The following is a 24,741-nucleotide window of genomic DNA, read 5'->3' as shown; positions in this document are numbered from 1 at the left end:
CTCTGTCACTGACAATGGTTTTGCTCATTTTTGTTTTGCCTTTTTTGGGAGGCTGTTAGGGTTTTTGGGGTATATTCATGGATGCGCTTTTACATGTCCTTGACCAAAAGCTGCTTTTAATTAGAATCACTCCTCGCTGTGGAGCTTCAACAGTGATGGCCTCTGGCTCGTGCTGTATGAGTGGAGCCTTCAGTTCTGAGAATCAAAACAAGGAGAAAAGAAGGAGAGGTGTGGTGAAGGAGATTCATGAAAGGTTATTAAGTTTCTACTACTTTCATACGCCTTACACCATTTCCCCCCCTCCCTCTGTTTTTTTTCCTCGCCCCAGGCCTTCTAACTCTTTCCACCTTGCCTCCTCACATCCTAAATCTTCTCATTTAGATTATCCCTACTGCAGTGAGTGTAACTGAGTAGCAATGGGTAGTTTTCATGGTTTTCTCTCTCTCTTTCCTTTACTCTCCCCCTTCCTTAATCTCCTCCATGTACATGACACTAATACAGAGACTGATATAAGCCCCCCTGCCTCTCTCTATGACATTTATCACTGTGCTTCTTAATGCAGGCAGGCTGCCTCTGTTGATGAGAAATAAGGATGACAAGCATGGCCTATTTTCTAGCTAACGGTCTTTGCTATTTTCCACTTTTTTGGGAGGAAATATGCTTGCAGAGAAGTGTTTACTAAAGCGGCAGTTGACAAGAATTTGACAGTCATGTTGATCATACATCTGGCACGTTTTTTGTCAGAGCTGATGGGATCCATTAGTGTTTCAGATCATGCAAAATGATTTCAGACAGTGCCTGGAGAAACACTAAATCTGATAAATGAACATTAAAGATAAATACACTTCTACCTATTTTATAAGCCATTCACTATCCTGGTGTCTTTATGAAATCAAATGTACTTATCCTAGTGATTCACCTGTCACTTCTACCAATTTACCATGCTCTGTCCAGCATAAATGTGCTATGTTATAGCAACAAAAAGTTAAATCTGATAGTAAGTTAAAAAGTCCATGTGTAAAACTTGTCCATCGAGGAATCAAAACTTGACTTTTTGAAGAAAAACGTACAGTATTGTGTCGAGATCCAGTCACATTAATCATCTGGTCGTTTCCTCTCCACCTCATAGTAATTTCAGGACTCATGTGTGGTAGGGATCTTCATGTCTAACTAAGCTAACATGAAGTCAGATTCACCGCAGCTGCAACCAGAGGTCCAAAATATGCCTAAAGGGATCTCTGTGCTTCCCACTTCACTTCCTCTATCACTAAACACATTCCTTATTACTTTGTCATCCCAAACACTTATCTTATCTTATCTGATGATCATTTCCTTGGTTAGTCAGTGAGTGATCCACTGCTTGCTCATCATGTGATAACAACCAAAACGGCAAAGGCCAAAATGACAAACTTGAAAATGGGAGTTTAAAAACCTGCATGGTGATTTTCATACAGGTCTGTGGGCCGCCCTTTGGTTCTGTGTGAAGATTAATCATCTCCTACAAGGTTTTTTAGCACAGTCCATCCCATTTTTAAGTCAAACAAACCCTGTTTTTTCATTGCTTTGATTTAATGCTATGATCTTTTTGGTAAAACACTCGTGCAGTGAGCATAAGTTTATGCTTTTGTTTTACAATGTGCATTTGAGAAAGCCACAGAGAAATTTACAAAAAAATATATAAAAAATTGTAAAATGTATAATATATAATTATATATTAACCTCTAAAAAAAGAAATGTTGCTTGGCTTTCCCTGCCAAAAATTCCCCGTGGTTCACCGACAGCTGGTTTTAAGTGTGTTCATTAAATTGAACCTGTTCCCCTACTCAAAATGACCTTTCAGACATTTAGTCCTTTTCATTAATCTGACAGCAAAATTATGTGTGTTGGCTTCATGTCTTAATGAGCTGTTCGTTTTCTGTAAAAGCAGCCCCGCATAGTAAAATTTACATATCGCTCTCTACATTTACACACGTCTGAACAAACACCGTGACTAGGGAATTGCTTATCTTACTGGAGAATGCCACTAACAAGCACAACAAGCAAATAATAGCACATTATCTCACCAAATAAAATTAAGGCATGGTCACGTGCATTGTGATGCATTTTCCCAGTTCCAAATCAAGAAGAGCGATCTCTGTCTTGCATACAAGGATCAGGGCAACTCATCTCTTCAGCGCACACATGCACAGGCTCAAGTGACAGCTTTGAAGAGAATTAAACATTCAAAAGTGTGGCTACACTTTACCAGAGTCGCTGCTGACAACGCTTAATAGCGAGTACAAGTGCTGAATGAAGTGCAAAACATCAACATGATTTATGTCCGAATGACAGAATGTCACCGCTTTAACAGATTGATGAAGCCAGCAGTTTTACATATCCTGTCTGAAAAGGGCAAAAAAGAACAAGACGACTGGCATCCGGCTGTCAAACAAGCAACAAAGTTCCCATCCGCGAGATCATTGCTGTTTAAATATCAGCCACCACCCCTTAGCTATGGACTTCGAGAGAAAATTGGAAAGATAATCACGCTGCTCCTGCATGTGACCTCAGACTTAATGAAAAATGAACATGCCAGCTCTAATGGGCCTTTGTAGGAGCATTGTTCTTTATAGCCTATACAGAATAATAGATTTTTAAGCACTTGATTAACAGAAGGACGGCAGCCACCAAAGACCTTCCACAAAAGGCCATTATTCAGCTGTCTCTCACTCAGGCACTTGATAAATGCCACTAATGCTTAAAATATAAATGGCACAATAAATATAAATAACACTTTGGCCCACATGTTGTGTTTCCATGCCAATCTGTAAGTTTGCAAAGAGAGAGGAAACTAGGACAGGGAAAGTTGGATTCATCATCCTTAATGCCTTCTGTCACTTCAATTGGATATTACCAGACACTGTCCCCTAATTTAGACATCATATCCTGTCCCTAGAGCCCCGCCTCATTCGCCCAACCCGTCTGTCTCACCCTGGCATAACCCTAATGCATCCCCATGTGAGACCAGAGCAAGTGTGTTTGAAATCAAACTGAGACCTCTCCTTTTATCTCCCTTCCCCTCTTGTCTGCTCTTCTCTGTCTCTCTCCCAAACACTCTTCCTAGTCCTTTTTCTCTCCTCTTGCTCAATTCCTCTCTGCTTTTATCTCCACTCTTTTTTCTCCTACACCATCAGAATGAACAATTTGTATGAATCACAGGCTCTCTATCCAGGCTCACTTATAGTGACATCCCCCCACTGGTTTTGTTAGCAGAACTCCTGCTCGCTAGCTCCATACACATCATTATTTGATGTCCAATGTGATTTCACTGAAAGAAAAAAGAACGTCACTGCCTCAGTGGCGCTGCCCTGGCATGTAACCCCACACAATGATCATTTCAGCCAACCTCAGATTGTTTGATTGGCATTCACTGCTGTGTTTGCCAGGAGTGCTGGCAGTACATTGCTGTTATTTGCATAAAACAGGAAGGGGCTCAGATTCCCCTGCTGTTCCACGTTTCGCTGCCCTTGCTGCACCCCAAAGAAATATCTGAATGTGATTCGCAGACAAGAAATTATAAAAGAAAAGAGAAACATATTAGCTGGCCTTGTGCAGTTTTGCACTAATACTCAACACATCTCCTTTCCTGGTTTGAGACTTTCCTCTCTCCACTTTTTAGCCCAGCGTGAATCTTTCCGTACAAATCCTACCCATTTTTCTCTCTCTTATACTCCTACATAGAATCCTTTTAAACATGTCCTGGTAGGAGTCTTGCTCCACAGTGTGAACCTTTTACCTTCGTGTGCTGCTGATCAGTGCGATCTGGATTTGGTCCTGGGTTGACAGCGGGCGATCGTTCTCCCTGTGGTTTGACTAGCTGACCAATGAGGGAGGCAGACGAAGGACGCGGTTCAAGCAGAGGATGGGATGATAAGCAGGAAGGAAAGGAATAAGGAGGGGTTTTAATTGAGAGTAGGAAAGAAAGAGAGGGTAAATATAGAAGGGATTAAGCATTGTGGCACTTAACAGTAATGACTGTGCTCTTATTTAACCCTTTCCAAGTAACTCCTCTGCCTCTCTGTCCTGTGTATCTGTCTCTGTGTGTCTGTCTGTGTGACTCTGCTGGCTCTAAACCTCTAACCTGCGGCAAAGTCGGCACAATACTCGAAATAAACCGCTTTTTTTCTAAATCCTTCTCTCATTTTTGTTTCAATCTTCAACTGAAACGTGTGGAGAGGCAAACCTGGCTCATACCAACATGAAGTATAGAACCAAGGATCATCTCAGTAGTAAAGGCTTTGCCCCAGCTGGCAAAGGGGGGAAGGGCGGCAAAAACTGAAGTGCCAGCAGCTGGACTGAAATGCATATAGAGCAAAATGTCTGCAAAATGCAGCACAACAAGCCTCTGGGAGAGAATGAATGAGTCCCATTCAGCCTGATCCCAGCAATGACTGACTGCACCCTCACCAAGGGATTACACTGAGAAGAACATTACCACACACTTGTAAGAGGATTGTAACACACGTAGAAGAAGACACTACTCCTATCACTACAGCACACTCACAATAAGAGAAGAACTGTCAATACCTCCTCCAAAACAGCCGTCATTTCCTTCATTTTTCTTTTCCTCCACCCATTTTTCCATCCCTCCTTCCAACCCCTTCATCCCCTCTGCAGAAGCCTTGGAGGATCCATCCAGTGCCGGTGTAGTGGCAGGCGCAGTGATCGGCTCCCTTCTGGCTCTGCTATTGGTTGTTGCGCTCATTGCCGTCCTCCTGACCCGCAGCCGCCGGCAGCAGAGGCGCGGGTACCCCAGCAGTGGGGACTCCATTGCAACAGGCAGCGGTGGAAGCAATGGCGGAGACTATGGCAACAAAGCCCGTCTGCTCTTCAGCAACTCCGGTAACAACAGCAGCAAGAATGGGACTGGCACAAACAACAACGGGCCCATCTACACGTATCGGGAGGGCTGCGATGCCACGGGAACTCTAACAGAAAAGGCCAACGACTACCACCATCATCATCTCCACCACGCCTCAACCGGCAACGCTCCTACTGCCCATGACATCCTTCTTAGCAGTGAGATGGATGAAGCTGAGAGGAGGAAGTTTGACCTCGATGACAGCATGGAGGAAGAAGAGGAGCGATACGACAGATTTGGAGGAGCGGGCGGAGGCGGAAACATTCTGCCTCCAGCCTATCACGTCCACCGAGGCCACGCTGGCGAAGAAATGGATGTGTACCTGGACGACGACATGGAGTCTCAGAGAGACGGCTCTGTTATTTCCCGGACTGCCATTTACGTCTGAGGAAGAAGGGGACGGATGGAAACGGCAAAGGCTGAAGATAAGAAAAGGAGATGTAGTGGAGGAAGTGGTGCATCCGAGCCAGCCCCTTTCACCTCTAAACAAATCAGCATCACCTCCATTAGCTAGACACCTGCCTGCTTATCATTCAACCTGATTAAAGATCTGCCATCAGTTATATCCTCTCAGCCTGACAGTGACCGTGTACTTTGATGAAAGGTGGATTTAGCGAAAAATAATAAAAAGTTGTTGTTAGGCTGATAAAGGAGGACTTGCAGTGGAAATAGTGCACTGTGGCTGAATATGTGACTGTGTTTAACTGTGTCATGGAGAAGATTGGATTCAGTGTCACGGGAATAAAAAAATACTGCCAAGAGCAAAAAAAGCTACAGTAACTCTGACGCAATGCTGCTTATTGCTACGTTCTTGTTTCTTCAGCTTTGCTGTGTGATTATGTGCTGAGTGACTAAACTGTTTGTATTTTATACCTTACCAGAAAATGTAATCAGCAAAATCTGAAGCACCATAATCACTTAAGAAAAAATCACCACTATCCAAAACTCGCCTTTCTGCTTCAAAAGAAAAGAAAAATCGTCATCACGTTGAACTCTGTGTTAAACTGTCCGAAAGGCTTCTGTGGATCTTGCTGACGCGATGGAGATGCCAGCTCTTCTGACTTCAGTCGAGGCATTTCGAAACTTGAAAAGGCCAAACTTGTTTCTGTTAATCCCAGAGACGACTTTGTTTGGGCTTACTGTGACTCCGGGTTCCCGCTGCACCCCGCGACACCACATGGTTTCCTGATGGGTGCCGCTGAAGCGAGAGCCACCAAACTGAGTAACATAACAGACTTAACAGTATGTGCTAATGTGTGGCTGGCTGTGGTGTTAATGATGTGCATCATCTATATATTGGGCGCCGTCTCACGATAGCACAGTTGTTGTTATTGTTGTTGTTGTTGTTCTAGTTGTTGTTGTTACTGTTGTGTAATGGTGTTGATCTCGCTAAGGAAAAGATGCACCGACACACTCGGGGGTTTCACACAGTTCCACATTGGATCGGTAATGACTCATTTAATGAATTTAAAAAAGATTATTTGTTTCCGACTCAACTTTTTCCCTTTCCAGTTTAGTTTTCTCCGTGTTATCGCCATCTTTATTTCCCCCCTTTTCTATCCACGCCATCTCGTTCTGTTCCACATGAATTCTAAGCGATTTGTATATTGTCCTTTCACTCTGTCCCACACACATTACATCTCTCCCTCTCATTCTGGGCTTTCTTTATTTACATAATGGGCGGCTTAGACTGCCGCAATGACTGTGTGCAGGGAGAAGGGGATAACTTGTATTTATATTCCTATCTGGGTCGCATTCAATGAGGCAAAATATTCACCGGCTTTGTTGGGGGCTGCTGTATTTCATGTATTCATTTTCCATGTCCCGCCGAATGTTCTTACGCCATGTAGCGGATTATTCTGTGTTCGGAGCTCTGATTGGACAGAAAGACACAGTCCAAGATATATTTCAAGAGAGGATGTGAAAACATTCAAAATTAAATCCTAAACTCTCAAGCCTTTGTTTCTTGTCCACTGCAGAAGTACAGGTAGTGGTACATGTCTGGTTAAAATAAGTGACCCATCTGTTGACGGGGCGCAGATGCTTCACTTTTCCGGAAGATAATAGTGCCGGGGAATTTCTTGAACGTGCAAAGGTTACATATTTTCATGATTTTTGTTTGACTTTGTTTTATTGAGGTACTTCTCTGAACTGTTGGTAGAATGGATTTTTTCCAACACATTTGTTAAGACATAACAAGAATTGGAAAATGACACTGAGCTCATATATTGTTGGAACATTTTTGCCTTATTGATTCAAAGGTTTTTCCTGCTCATATTTTTATTGTTAGACATCCAAATGGTCTTTTGTGTGTATGTGTGTGTTTTTTTTTTAATTAAGTCTTGAATCACTTGTCTTTATTATGCCAAACTGCTTGCGATGGCACAATTGGAAGATCTGGGCAGGGAAATCTTACAGCTCAGACAGACGTCTTTTGAGATGCAACGACAGCCAACAAGGACACAGTTAAAGCGTAATAGAGGAGTGGTGCCTAGATGCTTCAGCAGCTGAACTGAGCACATCTTCTGCTTTTCAAGCTCCCTATGCTACATCACAAACACGCACTGGATTACTATAGATGTGCTGTGTTTGATTCGGGTGGTGTTTGTTTTGCAGCTGAGAGTACAGTCAGTAAATCCAGAAATGAAAAACAGTTTGGTATTAACAGTCATTTACACTATAGAGTATTTTAGAAATATTTATGAGAAAAAGGGAATCTTTAAGGAATGTGATTATAGTTAATCACGGAGCAGTCAGTACATTTAGAGCGCGGACCGTTTATAGAAAGTTATTTTTCAAATTTACATTGTAAATCTATCGTATTTCATTATGATTATTTTTTATGTCTAAAGTGCTTTGTAAGAGTATTTTGTCATGAATAACGAAGACATTATTGCCCAACATGGAATATCTGTGGGTTGTAGATCTGAACATGGACTTGATTGTGAAATGAAAGCGGAGATATTTAAAAGTCAAAACCTTATTGATTTTTTTTGGTGTGTGTGTGTGCGCGTGTGTTTTTAAGAAGACTGTATCAGCTCTACTCCCACCCAAGTCCTGAGCAGGTCCCTTGTTGTTGATTGTTGTTGAACATTATGCGCTGTGCAATCTGTTGTTCTGTAATTGAGACAGTCCTATCTGCTATGTTACAAAGCATTTCAGTGCAGACATTTCATGAAGCCTCACAGTGTGTTTTGACAAGTTGCCAATTAATCTCAGAAGCAGCCATGGTGTTCTTTTGGTTGTCACATGTACCACATGTAGTAGGACTTGTTTATTGTATCCCTGGAGAGAAGTTTGGGTTTAAGTATTTAAGTGTATTTTCTACTCCGTCGGGTGCATGCATGCTCCAAGGTCCTTACTTTTAAACTCTGGAACTCCAAAATATGAAAAAGTCATTTTCTGATTGTCATGCTTCAGATACACTGTATCGTCTAATGTATCTTATTCAGTACTTAGAGATATTTTTTAATGCATTTCTGTATTTTCCAAGTGAAAATAAGCCCCTCCTCCTCCTTTTTTACTGTATAATGTGTTAATGATTTTCACCCTGAAAATGAAACTTTTTTGGAGGCACCCGCTTTCATCCCCCTCCAGCATATTTACCCTCAATTTGGCCAATGCATGCCTCGACGCATCTTTTCTCTTAGGGGTTCTCACAGCGCCATAATTTTAAACAGTTGACTGTGATCACAACTTTGCGCCTAATTAGTCCCGGAGTCTTGTACCATGGATGCACCCTTAGTGAGAAAACTCATCATCATTCATAACTTTTGTTTTTGCACAACCCATTTTCAATAAAAGAAAATCTTTCTGAGATAATTCCCTGTGGAAAAACTGGTAATTAATTAAGCAGAGCTGTCTTATTAGACTATAAATATCAGACTCTCACAACTCTTTTAGGGTTTTCATAGAACTCAGCACATTTCACAGCACAATGTAGTGCAGTGCATCTGCTCTGGATATTTAGCCTCTTTAACAGACGGGCCACAGGACCCACGGGTTTTGCCATTTTAAGGAGCAGTACGCTCTATGTGTTACAATAGTGTCCTTTAAGTTCATACTTTTGCACATTGTTACATCTGCTTACACAGCATGTAATACTTTTGCTTGCCATGCAGCACAATGCCCCATTTAAAGCTGGCATTAATGTGGGATTTGTATCTGGATAATGGCTTTCAATCCACAGACCTCTGGATTTAGACCTTTTATTTAAACATATTCTAACAGTTTTGATTCTAACTGCATGTGCATGCAAAGAAGTGAGGAAAATGTGACTAAAATGACACTTTTGTAAACTGTTACTGATCAAGGGACATTGTGCATTAGAAAGACATTTAATTATACAGTAATCACTTTTTGTGCAGACTTATTAACCAAACCTAAGCTTGCAGGAAGAGGCAAAATTACATCCTTAGGTAACACGCTTAATTACTTTCCTCAACTCCTCTCTTCATACCTTAGCCACCTTAGATGCAAGCAAAGAAGACAAGGAAGAGACCAGAGGAGAGACGAGTTGAGGCATTTGGCATATATTGAAACTGGACAAACTAGCTTCATTTCAAAAGTTTATATCAGTTAAATAAGACAACTTACAAAAACAAAAGAAACATGGTTTGTGTTTTCCAGCTCCATGTTGCACCTGTTTTTATACATCACAGTTAAAAAGACTTTCACAAAAGATACACCCGTGCATCTTATCTGGCATCTTCTCCTGTAAGCCTTCTCGCTTCTTAAGATTCATTTCTGGAACCTGCACAATATACAGGCAGGGGGGAAAAAAGGCAGGCGAACAGGAACAAAATGAAGAAATGAGAAAAGACCATTGCATTTTCACCTGGAAGATTTGCAATCGCAGTTCAAGTCAGACAACCTCCAAAAATGTCAGTTCTAATAATGCATTCTGTTTGATTTCGCACCTTCCAATACTAGGTGCTTTTCCATCATCCAGAAACACATCAAAATTTTATACAGGATGCAAAAAGTTTTGTAGCGTCCCTCAAGAACATCTGCTTATAGAAACTTAACAAGAAGAAGAAAAGAAATCACACATCGAAATTCTGTTTTCAGATTTACTGTATATGATTTAAAAATATGCTAATATGACTTTTTTATATTAAGTGAATCGGACTACTCTTGGCCTGTCCGGTGAGTTGGAAATGGGGCCATGCTTGTTACAAATGTCCTCTTCTGAGCTTTTGTTTGCCACCCTGACTCACATGGTGCGTGCTCTGGGAGGTTGTGGTCCTGAATGCAACCCCTGTAAAGTCTCGTCCTTGCTGCTGTGTGTGCGGCACACAAGCTAAGCAAAGCACACTGTAACAGGTCACTTGGCTCTGTCGGAGGGAAAGAGACTGGAACGAAGGGAGGGGAGGATCGAGAATGAGGGTGGTAGCTCAATGCTCCGCCTGGGGAATGCCAAATAGGCCTGGAGTGAGGAGAGAGAAAGGAGGACTTTTTCTTCTCAGATCAGAGAAACTGAGAGTCAGAAAAGACGAGACAGAACAGCAACTGAAACCTCAGCTCCTGCAGAGAGGATGAGAAGACATCTCCAGGTTTTTTTTGTAAACCACCTGAGACCAGAAACATTTGAAACACTGTCATTTATTCACCATCAAGCCTGGAGTTAGAGATGGGCAGATTTGTTGGTTGTGGAGCCCAATTGGTTGGCTGCAGCACAAAGATGGCAATGTGTGTGAAAGGAATAAGAGATTGGCAAGATGGAATTTACAGCTCTGACAATGAAAGCTTGAGGTGCGTAGGAAGTCTCTAAGGAGTCTTTCTGAGTACTATGCCACCTCTCCACTTGGCGATTGGCAGCTTCCACCCAACAACAACTGACAGTCCTTTTCAACCCGGCCAATTAGTGAAAAAAGCCTGTCCTGTTTAGCTTTTCTCAGCGCAGTCTATCTGCGACAGATCTTTTTAATTGTAAAGAAATGTTCAGCAGTCCTCCAGAGACCCTTGTGCAGGGGCGGAATTGTATATATTCTCCTTTTTCATATTCCATCTCTCTTTGCTTCTGCTTTAGCACCCAGTACAAGCTGTTCCTGGCATGTTTAATTCAGTAGAAGGCATAAAAGTGTTCTGCATTATCTTTCTCTGCTTTGGTTTAAAGGAAGAGGAAGACGGCAAGACAGAAAGAGAAGGAGAGGGAAGGGGATAGAGGGGAAGAGAGTAAAGCGAGAAGAAGAAGAGGCCTATTAGTTATTGAGCTTGGCTTTTCTTGTTAATCCAGTTAAAACCGAGCCTCTGCCGGGCCAGCTGAGACTTCGGCAGATGTGGATAAAGTTTCTTCCTCCCAACACTGGTTAGAGGAGATCTCATTGTGCTCTGTAACCAATTTACTTAACGCAGCACTGTCCTGCTTTCCTGCTTCTCCGGATACCTTCCTCTTCTCCCACAGTGCTGCTCTTGCAGTGTTCTGTGCTATACTTAGGGATGTAATTCGTCATGGCTTTTTTTTTCATCCAGGTTATTTCAGGTTCTGGAGATGTGCACTCATATGAATGGCTATTCATTTCAAATGAAAGCTTTTCACTTGTGTTTTTGCATGCGGGAAATCTTCAATAGATTGAGATGAATCACTTCACGTATTTGTCTCATTTTTTCACACACACAGCCCCGCAAGATGAGTTGAAGTGCTCATTCAAGAAACTCTGCATTTTTCCTTTTGTATCCATGTTGTTTTTTGTGGTCTCCAACTAGTTTTGAAAGTGACTCGACTCAACACAATCTCAAACACACATATATTTAGATACATTGTTTAGAGTTTGCTGAACTTTTCCACAATATTTTGGGCACCTCTTGACCTCAGCAAAAATAACTCCAATTCAGAATCGCTGCTGTATAAGATATCTTTGCACATGTTCTTCTGCACATCATCTGCTGCAGATTAATTTTAAACATTTGGCTTCATTGGTAAAGCTTTTTTTTCACTGCTTATTCATTTCCTAACATTCCTGGTTGCTAATGTTTTTGTTGAAAATATTGGGAGAATCAAAAGAGTACATTTGCAAGCCATTAAACCAAACCAGCGACCTGAAAAATGTTAAAAACAGGAGTTGTTCAGCTACACTCCTGAGTTACACACTTACTTTCCACAGTTAAAAATGGTTTTGGCCTTTTTTCTTGTCTGTTTTCTTGTCTCATCAGAGTTAATAGCAGAACTAGTACTTTAACTGTCAAGTTTCCTTGACAGTGGACAAATGTTTTTTTGTCCTTGTCTCTCCTCAAGACATCATGGCTTCACAAAGCTCTTCAGCTTAAGTACTGCTCTGCATTCCTTCTTCTCATCAGGGTAAAGAGTTATCTTCTATTCAATGATTTTCAACAAAAAAAAGAAAAGAAAGAAATCTCGATACACTAAAGATTCAGGGAGCGTTTCTTTAATGAACTGGATCAAGATAGACCCTTGTGTTGCAAGAGAGCCAACTCTTTCACTTGATTTAGAATGAACATGGCAATGTATCAACTGCTAAACCTTATCTTTGATGGTGACCTTTACATTGATGTTCAGACAAAGAGAACTCTGTAAGCTTTTTATCTATTGCCCTAATAAAGCCATTTTTAATCATTCATCTTTTCGGTGAAAAATATTCAAGCTTTTATTTCCCCCTGCCCGAATGACCCTTATAATCTCTTTGCTTTGCTTTGCTTTGAATCAAAAGCCTCTCTGATGTTTCAACTTGTGTGGAAAACAGTTCTGATTTTATGTTGTGCCAACCAAAAAACATCATGCCCAAAGCGCTGACATCACTTTGCTAGTTTTTGATGTAAAGCAGCCTTTAACTCCTTGTGAACCTAAATATATCTTTGGATTTCTCATTAATCCTAAATGCAAAATTGATGCTAAGGGATGAATCTCTCAGATCTTCGAATGACTCAGTATCGTGCTTTTAAAGGCTCCAAGCACTGTGATTTGGCAACTGCACAAATGAGAAGCGTTTAACCAAAACATCCTCAAAACCCAAAATGTGCTCCAACTGAGAATGACGCACTTGTGTAAAACAAGAGAGCTGGTAATGGTATCAGATTTTACGTTCTGGATTTCAGCATCCTATTGGCAGTTTAAGATTTCATGATCTGCTGGTTACAGGTTTTCTCCATCTGTCTGCAGAGATGCATTCTCTAATGGTGAAATCACTATGTGGTTGTGGTTTGCCAACCCAATATATTTCTACAAATATTTAGCTTGAAAACGATCTAATGAAAAATAAAGATGAATGCTTTAACTTTACTGTGGGCACGCCAACATGCTCAGCATTTAAATTGCTTTCAACAAGGCAAAGTTGTTGGTTCCAAATACACAGGTCTGCATATTTTGGAAACTGCTTATCTAGTGGTATTTTTACACGCAACCGTCTCTAGAGTTTGCAGGGAATGGTCCAAAAAAAGGCGAACTACCCAGTAAACAGCGGTTCTCGATACACAAATGCCCGGCTGATGTCAGAGGAGAATGGCCAGACTGCTTTGAACTATAAGGAAAGCAACAAAAACTGAAGTACATGACTACTTGTTACAACCAAGCCATGCAGAAAAACTCATCTTAATGCACAACATGTTAACCCTTCATGGAAATTTCACAATAGAAGATGGACAACATTGCCAGGTCTGGTAAGTCGAATGGATTTCTGCTTCAACATTCAGACAGTAGGGTCAGAATTTGGCACAAACATCTTGAAAGCAAGGATCCAGCCTGACATATATCAGCAATTCAGGCTGCTGATTGTGGTGTAATGGTGGGGAATATTTTTTTGGGTTTATATTTTACCCCTGAGTACCAAATGAATATTGCTTAAACACAACAGTCTACCTTAGTATTGTTGCTAACCATTTCTGTCCCTTTATGACCACAAAGTGTTCATCTTTTGATGGCTAAATCCAGCAGGATAACATACCATATTGCAACGCTCAAATCATCTCAAATTGGTTTCTTGTACATTAAAATGAGTTCACTGTAACTCAAATAGCCTCCAAAGTCATCAGATCTCAATCCAATAGTGCACATTTGGACGTGGCATGGATGTGAAAATCTGCAGCAGCTGCTTTATACTATCATGCTAATGTAGACAAAAATCTGAGGAATATTTCAAGCACCTTGAAATTTTAGGCATCATGACCAGGAAGATTTAAGGTAGGGGGTAAAACCTGGTACTGGCTTCTAAGTATATCCCTTAGAATCACAGACATTGCTTGGTCAGGGTCATGGTTTTATTTTAGTGGGTTTCACTCTGTTTTAGATTGTAGTTGGTTTGGCAATTTTTTCTTGGTTTCATAATGGGGTTTTGGATCAACTGGTCAATGACACGTCCTGGTTAAAACTATGATTACAAATTATTTCTGCTATGGGTTATTTTTTAGATTATTACGTTTTAATAAAATACTTTTTTTCCCAAAGTGACTGCCCCAAACATACACTGGGACTCATCCAGAAGAAGCTGGTATATCTTTATAAGAGATCTATTTGGTGGATTTCTGCCTCTCATTCATGATAGAATCCCAATTCACTGTTGGGAAGCATTTTTTTTAACTCTAATACAGTTTGGCAGGAAATGCTTCAGGAAGTGCGCTAGACCTACAATCACAGCATAAAGAAGTGATCAGAGACACTGAGAAATGAGAAGCCTTGAACCTAATATACAGTATAGAGCACTTTAATGCAGCATATGTAGTTTTAAATGTGTGTTTCCTGATTTGAAGATCAAACAGATAAGAACAAAAGAGGTGAAATCAAAGCAAACTCCCTGTTTGAACTTTAAGTTTAAAAATGTTCCTTCAGCTCATCGGTTGGTCTCAATAACCAGTGGTGTTACAGGTGATTTTGTGAACAACTACATAACAAAGTGCTTCTCACCAGTTCAATAGTTTCTGATAAGGCAGAAGATTCTACAGCAAAGATGTTTCCATATCAAGCCAGGAACAGCGAAAGCACTGAAATAACAGTAATAAATGGAGCAGATACAATTGGACTCTTGCACTGAGAGTGCTTGGCCTCTAGATATGAAGGCGATTAAAGGTGTGCTGCTGTTAATTGTGATTTACGTTTTAAATGGGATCACAGAGTCATTGCTGGAAAAGAAACAAGCAGAGCAGAAAAGTTGATTCTGAAGACCTGCAATGCTTCACTCACAGTAAACAAACGGATTTGATCAGATATTGCAGAAGTTGACTTTCAGAATATTAGCTCTCAAGAAGTGATGTTTTGGAGGGGGTAAAATAATTTAGTCAGAACTTAATTTGATCGTGTTTTCCAAAGGTGTGACTGGAAGGATATATAAATGTTTTAGTAGTAAAGTTGTTACTTGCCTTAAGATTCCTTAATATTGGCTGAAATCTCATAAATAAGCCTTTTAGATTTTATTTTCTATATAAAATATGGCACTAAATAAAATATACCCCAAAAGTGAGTCAGTCTGTGTACTTCTAGCTGCCCAAGGATCAGCACGGAGTCCTGAGTATAGATTTGTTTTCGCTTATAACAGGTTTGAAATTATTTCACTGGAGTTTTCATTACAGGAGCAAAAACATGTGAGCTTCTCCTCACATCTGACTGCACAGAGCCAAATAAGTTTTACAGGCTTTGAAACCTGACGCCAGAACCTTAACTTGTTTACTTATTATTGACAGCATACACATCATATAGAAAACAGTTCTATATTCTTAAAGGATGATTGATCTTTTATTTGTTGCCATGTTTATTCTTAAAGGATGATTGATCTTTTATTTGTTGCCATGTTTTTGTTTGAGACAACGAAACCCTTAAAATGTAATCTTTTCTGAACAACATGTTTTTAACAGGATTCTCATTAATCCCATTTAAAGTGCATGCAACACATTTCAGTGACATTTTTAATTCCTTTAACAAATAGAACTACATGGAAGCCAGTGATGTTATCGCTCCCCATGGGTGAGATTTCTTTTTTCCCTTTACTTGGAGTAGAGTATTTTTTCCTTTTCATTGAATAGAAGACTACAGCTCTTATAAACTTGTATTTTTTATATATATATATATATATATATATATATACACACTATATATATGTACAGTGAAAAGGCTTGTTGTGTTGGACGGCAGCCCGGCTTACATCTTCCCTGCTTCTTTGGGAGTGAAAGACCACAGGGCATGAAGGAAAAGCTTGACCCTTAACAGATTTAATATGAAGCCTGTCAAAGAATTCTTTTGCCTCTTTGACAGAATAAAAAAACTGAAGGAAATATTAAGGGTTTATTTATAATGATCGAGGGGTTCATTCGCAAACACCATCGGAGATGTGCTTGATGCTGCACATGTGACTGGATTCGACATCAAAACACCCCAGCTGAAAGTGCAAGGCTTTTACAATTAGTCAGAGTATCTCTCTGCTTGAGACCAGTCCCTCTAAACTGCGGCACAGAAGTCAGAAGTGAGTGCGAAAATAATAGCAATGTTTTTTCTCTCTCTCTCTCTCTTTCTATCGTCAAAAGAAACACATTTACCAGGTTTTAGCTCCTTTATTATTTGTCATGTGTCAAGCTGGGCCATTTTCCAGTAATCTTCTTTATGTGACAACAAATGGATGAAAAACATGTTCCTTTGTTCAATTCCTATTTAAGGCCACAAGAGGCTAAGGTGCATCGCTACCTCAATTTGGAGTAAAAGCATTTTATTGTTACGGCTTTCTTTCAGCTCAGCATTATTGATCTGAAACTAATTAAGAGCGTGACGTCAATAATGACGTCTTCTTCCACAAAAGCAACTGCAAACCACTGGACACAGTTTAAATCAAGAGAATCTAAAGATTAGTCACACAAATGCGAGTCACTAAAGTTAATTACCATCTGTAGTGATTCAGAGAACAATTTACATTAGTTGACTCCGTAGTCAGTGTCACAAAACATGCAGGGGAAAAAACTCTCTCTATATAAACCAAACTCACTTTTAGCAACAAGAAAGACATCACTGCAAAGGTAAATAACACAAAACATATAGTGTTTGTGCATTGCATTTAACAGTTTATTAAGAAATTAAAAGTCATTAAAACAAAAGACATGAAATCTTTTTTGCCTGAAAGCACTTTAAACACAGTGCACTTTATTGCCCTGTGGCCAAAATGTATATTGTGGAGGTATGTAATAACGACAGGAGAGGTCTCTGTGTCTCACTCCAACTTTATTAACTGACTCTCAGAACTTCACATATATTGAGCGCCAAAATCTCCACCCCAACACTTCCGTTCAACTTGGGTGTGAGTGGAGCCACCTGGTGGTCCGCCACAATATCATATTTAATTAGAGTTTTTTGCATCAAACAAATAAAGCTTTTCTTCCCCCAGTCTTTTCCCGGATGAGAAAAAAACCATGTTTGTTTGGCAAAAAACAATAAATAGTATATTGGGGTTTTTTTTTCATTTGGGAACCCTTTTTTTTTTTTACACGTTTCACAAATGGAAAATGGGGAACTTGGAAACATTATCCAGGCAAATTTCTTTTTTCATATGTTCTTAAATCATAAACACAGGAAATAAAACTTGCTGATTTCATTTCGACTTTGATAACAGATCACCGTAATTATTTTTCTTGTATTAACCTCACAGGGCTGTCATCATTTTGCCACAACTTTCTTGGTCTTATTTAAAATAAAAGAATAAGTGTTTCTGAGGAAATGACATGAAATGACAAATTTATCTCATTTTGGACAAACTCCTGAATTGCTACTAATATGCATTTCTTAGCACTCCGATAACCTGCAACCAAGGTGTCTTTGTCACTGTTCAGCACACGTTTTCTGCATCCTTATATTTTATGCAATAAGATATTCTCTTTTTTCCCAACATGACCAAACAGTTTACTACATGCCTATCACACCAAAATATAACAATTTCTTACTGAAGATGATTGGAATTCCTAACATCTATCAGCATCCTCACCTTTTTTTCCCACCTCCACACACATCAACCTACTTTCCCTGCAGATGTGCTTTGGAAAGAAACATAGTTATATTTGTGCATAGTGGGGTGTTATGTTGTAAACTGTCTGCATGTCCCTGGGAAGATTAAGATTATTTTATTGCATTAAATAGTGCTGATCATATCAGCTGATTGTGCCGGTCTGGTGAACAAACTGTCACCTGGCTCAAAAAGGCTCTCCTCCACCCTGTTCTTTTTTATAAAGTGCTTTACAAACCCAAACATTATGGCTAACAGCTGGATTTTCCCCTGTGAGTGCAGCTAACCAAACATGAGGAGCCACTTCCTGAAAAAGAGACAGAGATTGAAAGTGGACAGTCCCAACCAGCCATGTGACACCATGGTCAGTGCTGAGAGAAGATGGCTCTCAACATGTGTTTCAAACTTCGAATTCGAGCACTACGTCAGGTTTTCAGAGTAGGGCTTATTAGTGTATATCAGCCTTTATTTGTGTAGACTTCATGTCCCTCTGCAAAGTTATAAAATCATGAAATTTGGGTTTTTGGAGCGACTGGCCAACTCTGCAAGTTTGAGGGTTCCAGGGCTGTTGGATCTTCAGTGCAAAAGTCTATTTACTTCCAGTACTGAGCATTTTTTGTTATTAGCTGTCTACGAAAACAAAAGGTCACATTCCTGAAGAAATTCACAGAGTTAGTAAAGAAAATAATATAGTAGTTATCTTATTTTCTCATGAAAACAAATGTCAATGCTTATTAATTTACCTGAAAAGATCGGACTAAACCATTATGACCCCGCCAAAAGGTTTACTGGTTTGTTTGAAGCTACAACCCACATTTTTGGTTTTATACAAGAAAATAATTAAAAATCAATGCCAAGTTAGCTGTCTCCCCTCAGTTCCAGTCTTATGTATTGCAACTGTTCAGAAAAAATTAAAACTTTCAGATTTGTAGTAAGGATCAACCTTAAATCTGAAGATAAGTGTAGTTTGGCCCGGAAACTAGGGAGACTGCCGGGCAGATAACGGATTCCCACTCCAGCCACATTCACACGTTTAACAGTGTAACATATATTTTCATCAATGAGTGTGAACCGAGAGATCTGAGAACTCTCCGTCTCACAGCGCTCCTCTCACGAAGTCAACAACAGTCAGTGTCAAGAGTGAAGTCCACTCCAAGTTAGCTGTCTCTTCTTATCTCCAAGAAATCAACTTTCTTGTGTGTATTTAGCCACTTTCATATTATATATATATTAATTAATAAGTGTGATCTGAGAACTCTCCAGCTCAGACAGTGAACCAGTTGGTCTCAAGTGATCAGCGAGAATAATCACTGGTTTGCACTTTCGATTTTATGACTTGGAGTTTCACTGTGACAAATGGCTGACTGCAGTCAACCTGCTGTAAGTTTCACTGGTGTATATATTACAGTGTGGTTTCATGGCTGCTGTGTGTTTGCATCAATGTGCAAATGAAACTGGTGGAAGTTCCAAGTGTTGATTAGCGAGACAGTTAAGGAGGAGAACTAAAACTTACTACGCTGTGTTTCACTGCAAAATTAGAAGTGTTTGCATTAGAGTGCTTTGTGGTTTAGACTGTGTGCATTAATTAGTGCCTTAGTATGTGTTGGTGTGTGTATATGTGGACTGTATGTAGTTATGCGGCAAAGGTGCAAGGATGTTTTGTATAAGGAAGCAAGCTCACTTCCTTACTGCAGGAAGCAAATTTGACAGCTGAATAATTGTGTGTGTGTGTGTGTGTGTGTGTGTGTGTGTGTGTGTGTGTGTGTGTGTGTGTGTGTGTGTGTGTGCGTGTGTGCGTGTGCGTGTGCATCTGTGTGTAGGCTGAGAATGACACCACAAACTTTTTTTTTTTATTTGCTTTTCTTCAAAGAATGAACTTGACAGCAGAGTGGGTTTTATTGTGAGCATAATCTGCAGATGTGTTTTCACTCTATGTATTTTTCACCTCAGAGTTACTGCTGACATGATGCAGCAGCAGCAATTAGCATAATTTCATGCACACATATATATCATGTTTGTATCTGTTCATCACACCTCCAGTTATTTCATGCAACATAAATTAGAGAGCGAAGAGACAGAAAACCGGAGGAAAGAAAACTACATATACACAAATTAGCACAATAAACTGTTTAAAAAAAGCTCGATGTCACTGCAGCAGATAGATTACAATTTGTTTTCACTTTATCTTACGTGTTCAGATGGCTTTAAATAACTAAAGTTGAACAGAAAAGTGTTTGTGTGGGTCCGTGTGTGTGTGTGTGTGTGTGTTATTCTGTTTTGAGCCAAACTTTATCTGTGGTCAAAAACCGAAGATTTTAATTTTAAAGTTCTACGTAGATGCAAATGTTTTGCATCATAGTTTTTTGGTTCTTTATGTTTAAGTTTTTAACCTTTTTTTAGGTCTGTTACTATACCAGGTAACCATCTCACTGGTAGTTTAAATCTGTTTTCAAGAGCGATTTGGTAAAGTAGGCACAGTTGGTATGAGTATAACAACATTATATATAATATAATAAATATTACTGTCACACTACAGTACAGATGGGAGGAAACAGGATTTACAGCTCTTATATTCAAGCAAAATTTCATTTCCATTTTAATTTGGGAGCAAAAACACTAACCAATAAAACTAATTTTGCCATCCTTTAAAATTGACTTAAATGCCCTCGTAATAACCTACTCTCGCAATTACAGGTCATTCTGCAGAATATTTCAAGAAAAAATATAAAGCAGCATATTTAAAAGTTTGTTTGTTTGCTTGCTTTTCTTCTAATTTTACCCTGACCTCAGGATAAAGAGAGAACACATCGGGTACTCATTTGGGACTTTTACACAGACTGGAGTGAAGCAACCCAACGAGCGATTTATGTATAGAAACCAGTCAACTGGAAATGCTGCAGACACACAGAAATGGTCACTTTACAGCTAAGATTCAAAGTGATTAAATAATTTCTGTTGAGATTTAATTTGTTTACCACGTTTTTGACCTAGTAGGAAAAATTTCAAAGTTGTACAAAATCTCACGATTTCATTATTAGTTACTTCATTTCGACTCCAATTTGCAAAATGTTAAATTATTTACTAACCATGATTTCAGAAACTGGCAAAACCTGATGAAATCTGCTGAAAACTCTTTTCATATTAATCCCTAAATCTGTAATTGTTATTGTTAAACATGCTGCTATAATCTGAAGTCTGATGATGTTCGTTCATGTGCTTTTTCTGTGTAGAGTTTTTAATGTTTTTAAATGAGTCTTTAATTAGTGTTTTAATAACTTACAGTGTTATAAAAATTGCTTTTTTGATTTTGCTCCTTTGATTTTCATTTATCGGTTGTACTTATAGTGACTCAATGACTAAATCGTGAACATTTCAGAAACACGTCCTTTTATATAGAACAATGTTATCAGTCATTTTGGCAGTCACTGATAAAAGAAAGGAACTTCTCTCGGCGACCTTATATTTATCTGTATTTAACGCCATATTACTGTAAGCTGAGTTAAATAACACTAAACAGGCTCTTTTCTAGAGACTTCTCAGCTCACTTATACTGTAAAAATGTTATTTATACATTTCTGTTACAAGATGATGCAGGCTCTCTCTAGGTGACAAACTGTTTCTCAATAAAATAATGTGATAAAAAAAATCATTTGAGATGTGACAATATTAAATATTGAGTTATAACAGCAGATGTCGTGCGGCTGGTAAAGCACTGCTCTTCGAGTTTGCAGCCTCTATCCGTGATTAAATTCTGGCTCTATAAAGCTTCAGTCTGCACCAAGCGCCATCTCCTCAAGATGTTTTATGTTTACTATGGAGTGAATACAATGCAAACCTAACTTGAACGCACTGCCAGCAGTATCAGGTGCTGTAAACCAGCCACAGACTGCAGCTTGAAATGTAATTTGCAAGCGTGTCAGTGGATGCTGGCATTTCACCCAGAGTTAAAACGAGATGGAGTGCTAGGTACTGTATCTAGCTTTGTGGTGGGTGCAGTCACACAGATGGTTTCTGGAATATTAACAACATAATGGATAGCAGGTTCTTTATTTATCAGTGCAACTTTAAAGGTCAGTGCATGTCAACTTTAAGCTGAACATAGATTGCATAAATAGATGAGAGAAAGCCTCTGAAGGTAATATAAGTGATAGGCCTGTGGTGTATATTTGAATTTCACTGCTTGTACTGTTGGTGATACACGTTAGCTTTGTGTCACAGTTATTAAAAAAAAAAAGTGGTTTATATGAAAGTCTTCCATCAAGACAAATCGTCCCACCTTATACCTGAGACTATATTTCTAGAAATCCACAGGAAAGGAGCCGTACCATGAGGGGTAGAGTATGATTGACTGAATCAGGCCTGTGTGCACAAATGCTTTTCTGTATCTGAATTGTATCCAGTGTAGACAAAGTATGTAAGGATCTCAGGTAAACCAGACGTTTTCTTTTGCAGTCAATGGTAAGAGGCCAAAGTCTTGGCCCAAGTACGACCTTTGCAGAATATAATGGAAGTGGGGAAAAAAGGAAATGCAGCTGAAAGCTGCATTTCTACCAAGTTTTTCACTTTCACATAGTATAAAATATTGCATCAGTTGGCACAGTACATGTTAGTCCCACAAGAACTGTGTGACTCATAAAAATCTGCTAATCTATGCATCAATACTGAAACCCAAAGATAATTGCCAAACAGCACAGCAGCTGGAAATACAGTTTTAAAAGTTAATTGGATTTAAAAAAAAAAACCAAAAAAAAAACCAAAACAAAGTAGAATGCATGAGCACACAGACTATAGCATGAAAACAAACATTTATTTTTATGCTTTTTTAAATTTGCTTTGGTATTTAGGAAAACAGCATTCACATAAAACATGTTTGTTATTAAAAAAAAAAAAAGATGAATCTGCAATCTGTGCCACAAAGTGGGGAAAACACAGGAAGTAAAGCTCCAATAAGATACCACAGGAAACTAATCTTCACAGTAAAACAGGAACTGAAATTGAATTAATTAAATAAGGGGGAATGACGAAGGGCAATGTTACAAAGAGAGAGACACAACAAAGGGGAAGCAAGTAAAACGAATGCAAGAAAACAATGAAATTTAACCTTGAAAGTGAAGCTGGACGTAAACAATAAGTGACACTGGAGACTAACCTAGCCATGATAACGGACAGTAAACAGATAGGGAGAGGCTGGGGAGGCTAGAATAACAAATAAAATCCAAACAAAAACCAGAATTCTACTCAATAATTCATAAGAACAAGAAACAGAAACATCTTCAAACCCTGGAATAATGCAAAAACCTAACCAGAAACTCCTATCTACTAAACTAATGATCAATCCCAATGACCAGAGCATTTTAACACGGTTCCCCATCATTTTCCCATTTATTTCTCCAAACCTGGGCCATTTCAATATTTTCTTTTCATGTTTCTTTAAGAATTTCTTCTGCCATTAAATAGACTGTCATTCAAAAAGTAGTCAAGGTGTTTCATACAGTTTCACTTACAGGTTGATCGATGCCGGGGTCACAACGGGACTTGTCAGATTTAACAAAACTTATGTTGCAAGGTAATTAAGGCCTACATGTTTTATTATTCTTAGTGCTTTCATGGGATATTCATTTATTTATGTCATAATTTATTTATTTAGTTCCTGCTTTTTTGCAGTTTTAGCTCCATAATCAGAAACTGATCGACTGCAGTCAAGATGTGCATGTGCACATTTGACCTTCACAGCATTAAGTCAAAAAAAAGCTCTCATTTTCTTGGTTTAGCCAAAGAGAAAAGAAAAATAGAGAAGAAATGAGAAAAATAAGACAGTTATTCTCTCACAGTAACCACCAGGAGTCGACTTGATGAAATGTAAAATGGTAGCCATTATGCTTAATGTGGATCATTTTTTCCTTTTTATTTCTTCATTTCCTTTTTGTTGTTTTTTTTCACTTCTTTTCTCTTGACTAAGCAGCCGAGCAGAATACAGGAAGGACCTGTAGAGAATGAAACAGCTGGCGGTGAAATGAAAAGTGCAATTTGAAACAATGGATTTTGGAGAGAGGCAGACTGTGTAACCATGGGACACCGATGAGGGCTGCAAGTGCAAATCAGTGACGCATTTATTAATTGAAAACTCTTTCAATTATCTTCTAGGACTTGCTTTTGTCCGGCTGCAGAGAGAGAGAAAAAGAGAGAGATGGACAAAAGAAACGGTCCCAATTGGCTTTATCATATGGCACAAGGAAAAAACGTGAAAATGACTGAATAATTTCTAAATCCCACACTGATCATCATCATATATTACATGTCAGTTTCATTGCAGTAGATAAATGTATGATGTATAAAGATATGCTTATGTTTCGCTCTCGCCACATTGTTTTTCTACTGTGAAAATTAGTCTGACAGCGTCTTATTTTGGAGACTCAATAAAGATGCAGTTATGTTCTTAACATTATGTAGTGTCGATAGATGTGTTTTCCCATTTAAAAAAGCCAGTAATTGACACAGTAAGTCATCTTAAATTCCCCTCTGTGCTGCTTTCTAAACTGACAGCAAAGTCTCGAAGATCTAAAGAACTGCAGATGCCAATCCATTCTGTCTTTGGCATGGCAGGGAGGAGACAGTAAACAGATAAGGAATAGACAGGAATCCATCTACTTCTCAATGTCACTTTCAATCTCCAATCAATACGAGATAACCTTTTGGTGAATGATCGGGATATAAATACACACACGCGTGTGTGTATTTATATCCTTGGGGACATCTCATTGACATAATCCTTTCCCTATCCATTTACCCTAACCGTCAAAAATGAATGCCTAACCCTAACCTAATTGTAACCCTGACACTAAAACCACATTTTGAGGCTCAAAAATAAAAATTCAAACTCGTGGGGTCTGGGACTTTGGTTCCCACAAGGGCTGT

General features: G+C 39.2%; 1 protein-coding gene across 2 annotated transcripts in view; it reads left to right on the top strand.

Annotated features, from left to right (window-relative positions):
- Nucleotides 1-24,741, top strand: part of pvrl2l (PVR cell adhesion molecule related 2 like) — a 312,485-nt gene that overhangs the window by 167,277 nt on the left and 120,467 nt on the right. The window contains exon 7 of one of the 2 annotated variants that reach the window (XM_005749351.1): nucleotides 4,657-8,712. The exons of the other annotated variant lie outside the window; for it this stretch is intronic. Coding sequence (XP_005749408.1) covers nucleotides 4,657-5,288 — 632 coding nt within the window. The 3' untranslated portion in view covers nucleotides 5,289-8,712. Of the gene's footprint in view, nucleotides 1-4,656; nucleotides 8,713-24,741 lie in introns of those variants that run through there. 2 annotated transcript variants of the gene reach the window in all.

This window comes from Pundamilia nyererei, unplaced genomic scaffold (assembly GCF_000239375.1).
Source record: "Pundamilia nyererei isolate P.nyererei 1_Seehausen unplaced genomic scaffold, PunNye1.0 scaffold00242, whole genome shotgun sequence".
NCBI lineage: Eukaryota > Metazoa > Chordata > Actinopteri > Cichliformes > Cichlidae > Pundamilia > Pundamilia nyererei.
This window is presented reverse-complemented; position numbering and strand designations above follow the sequence as displayed.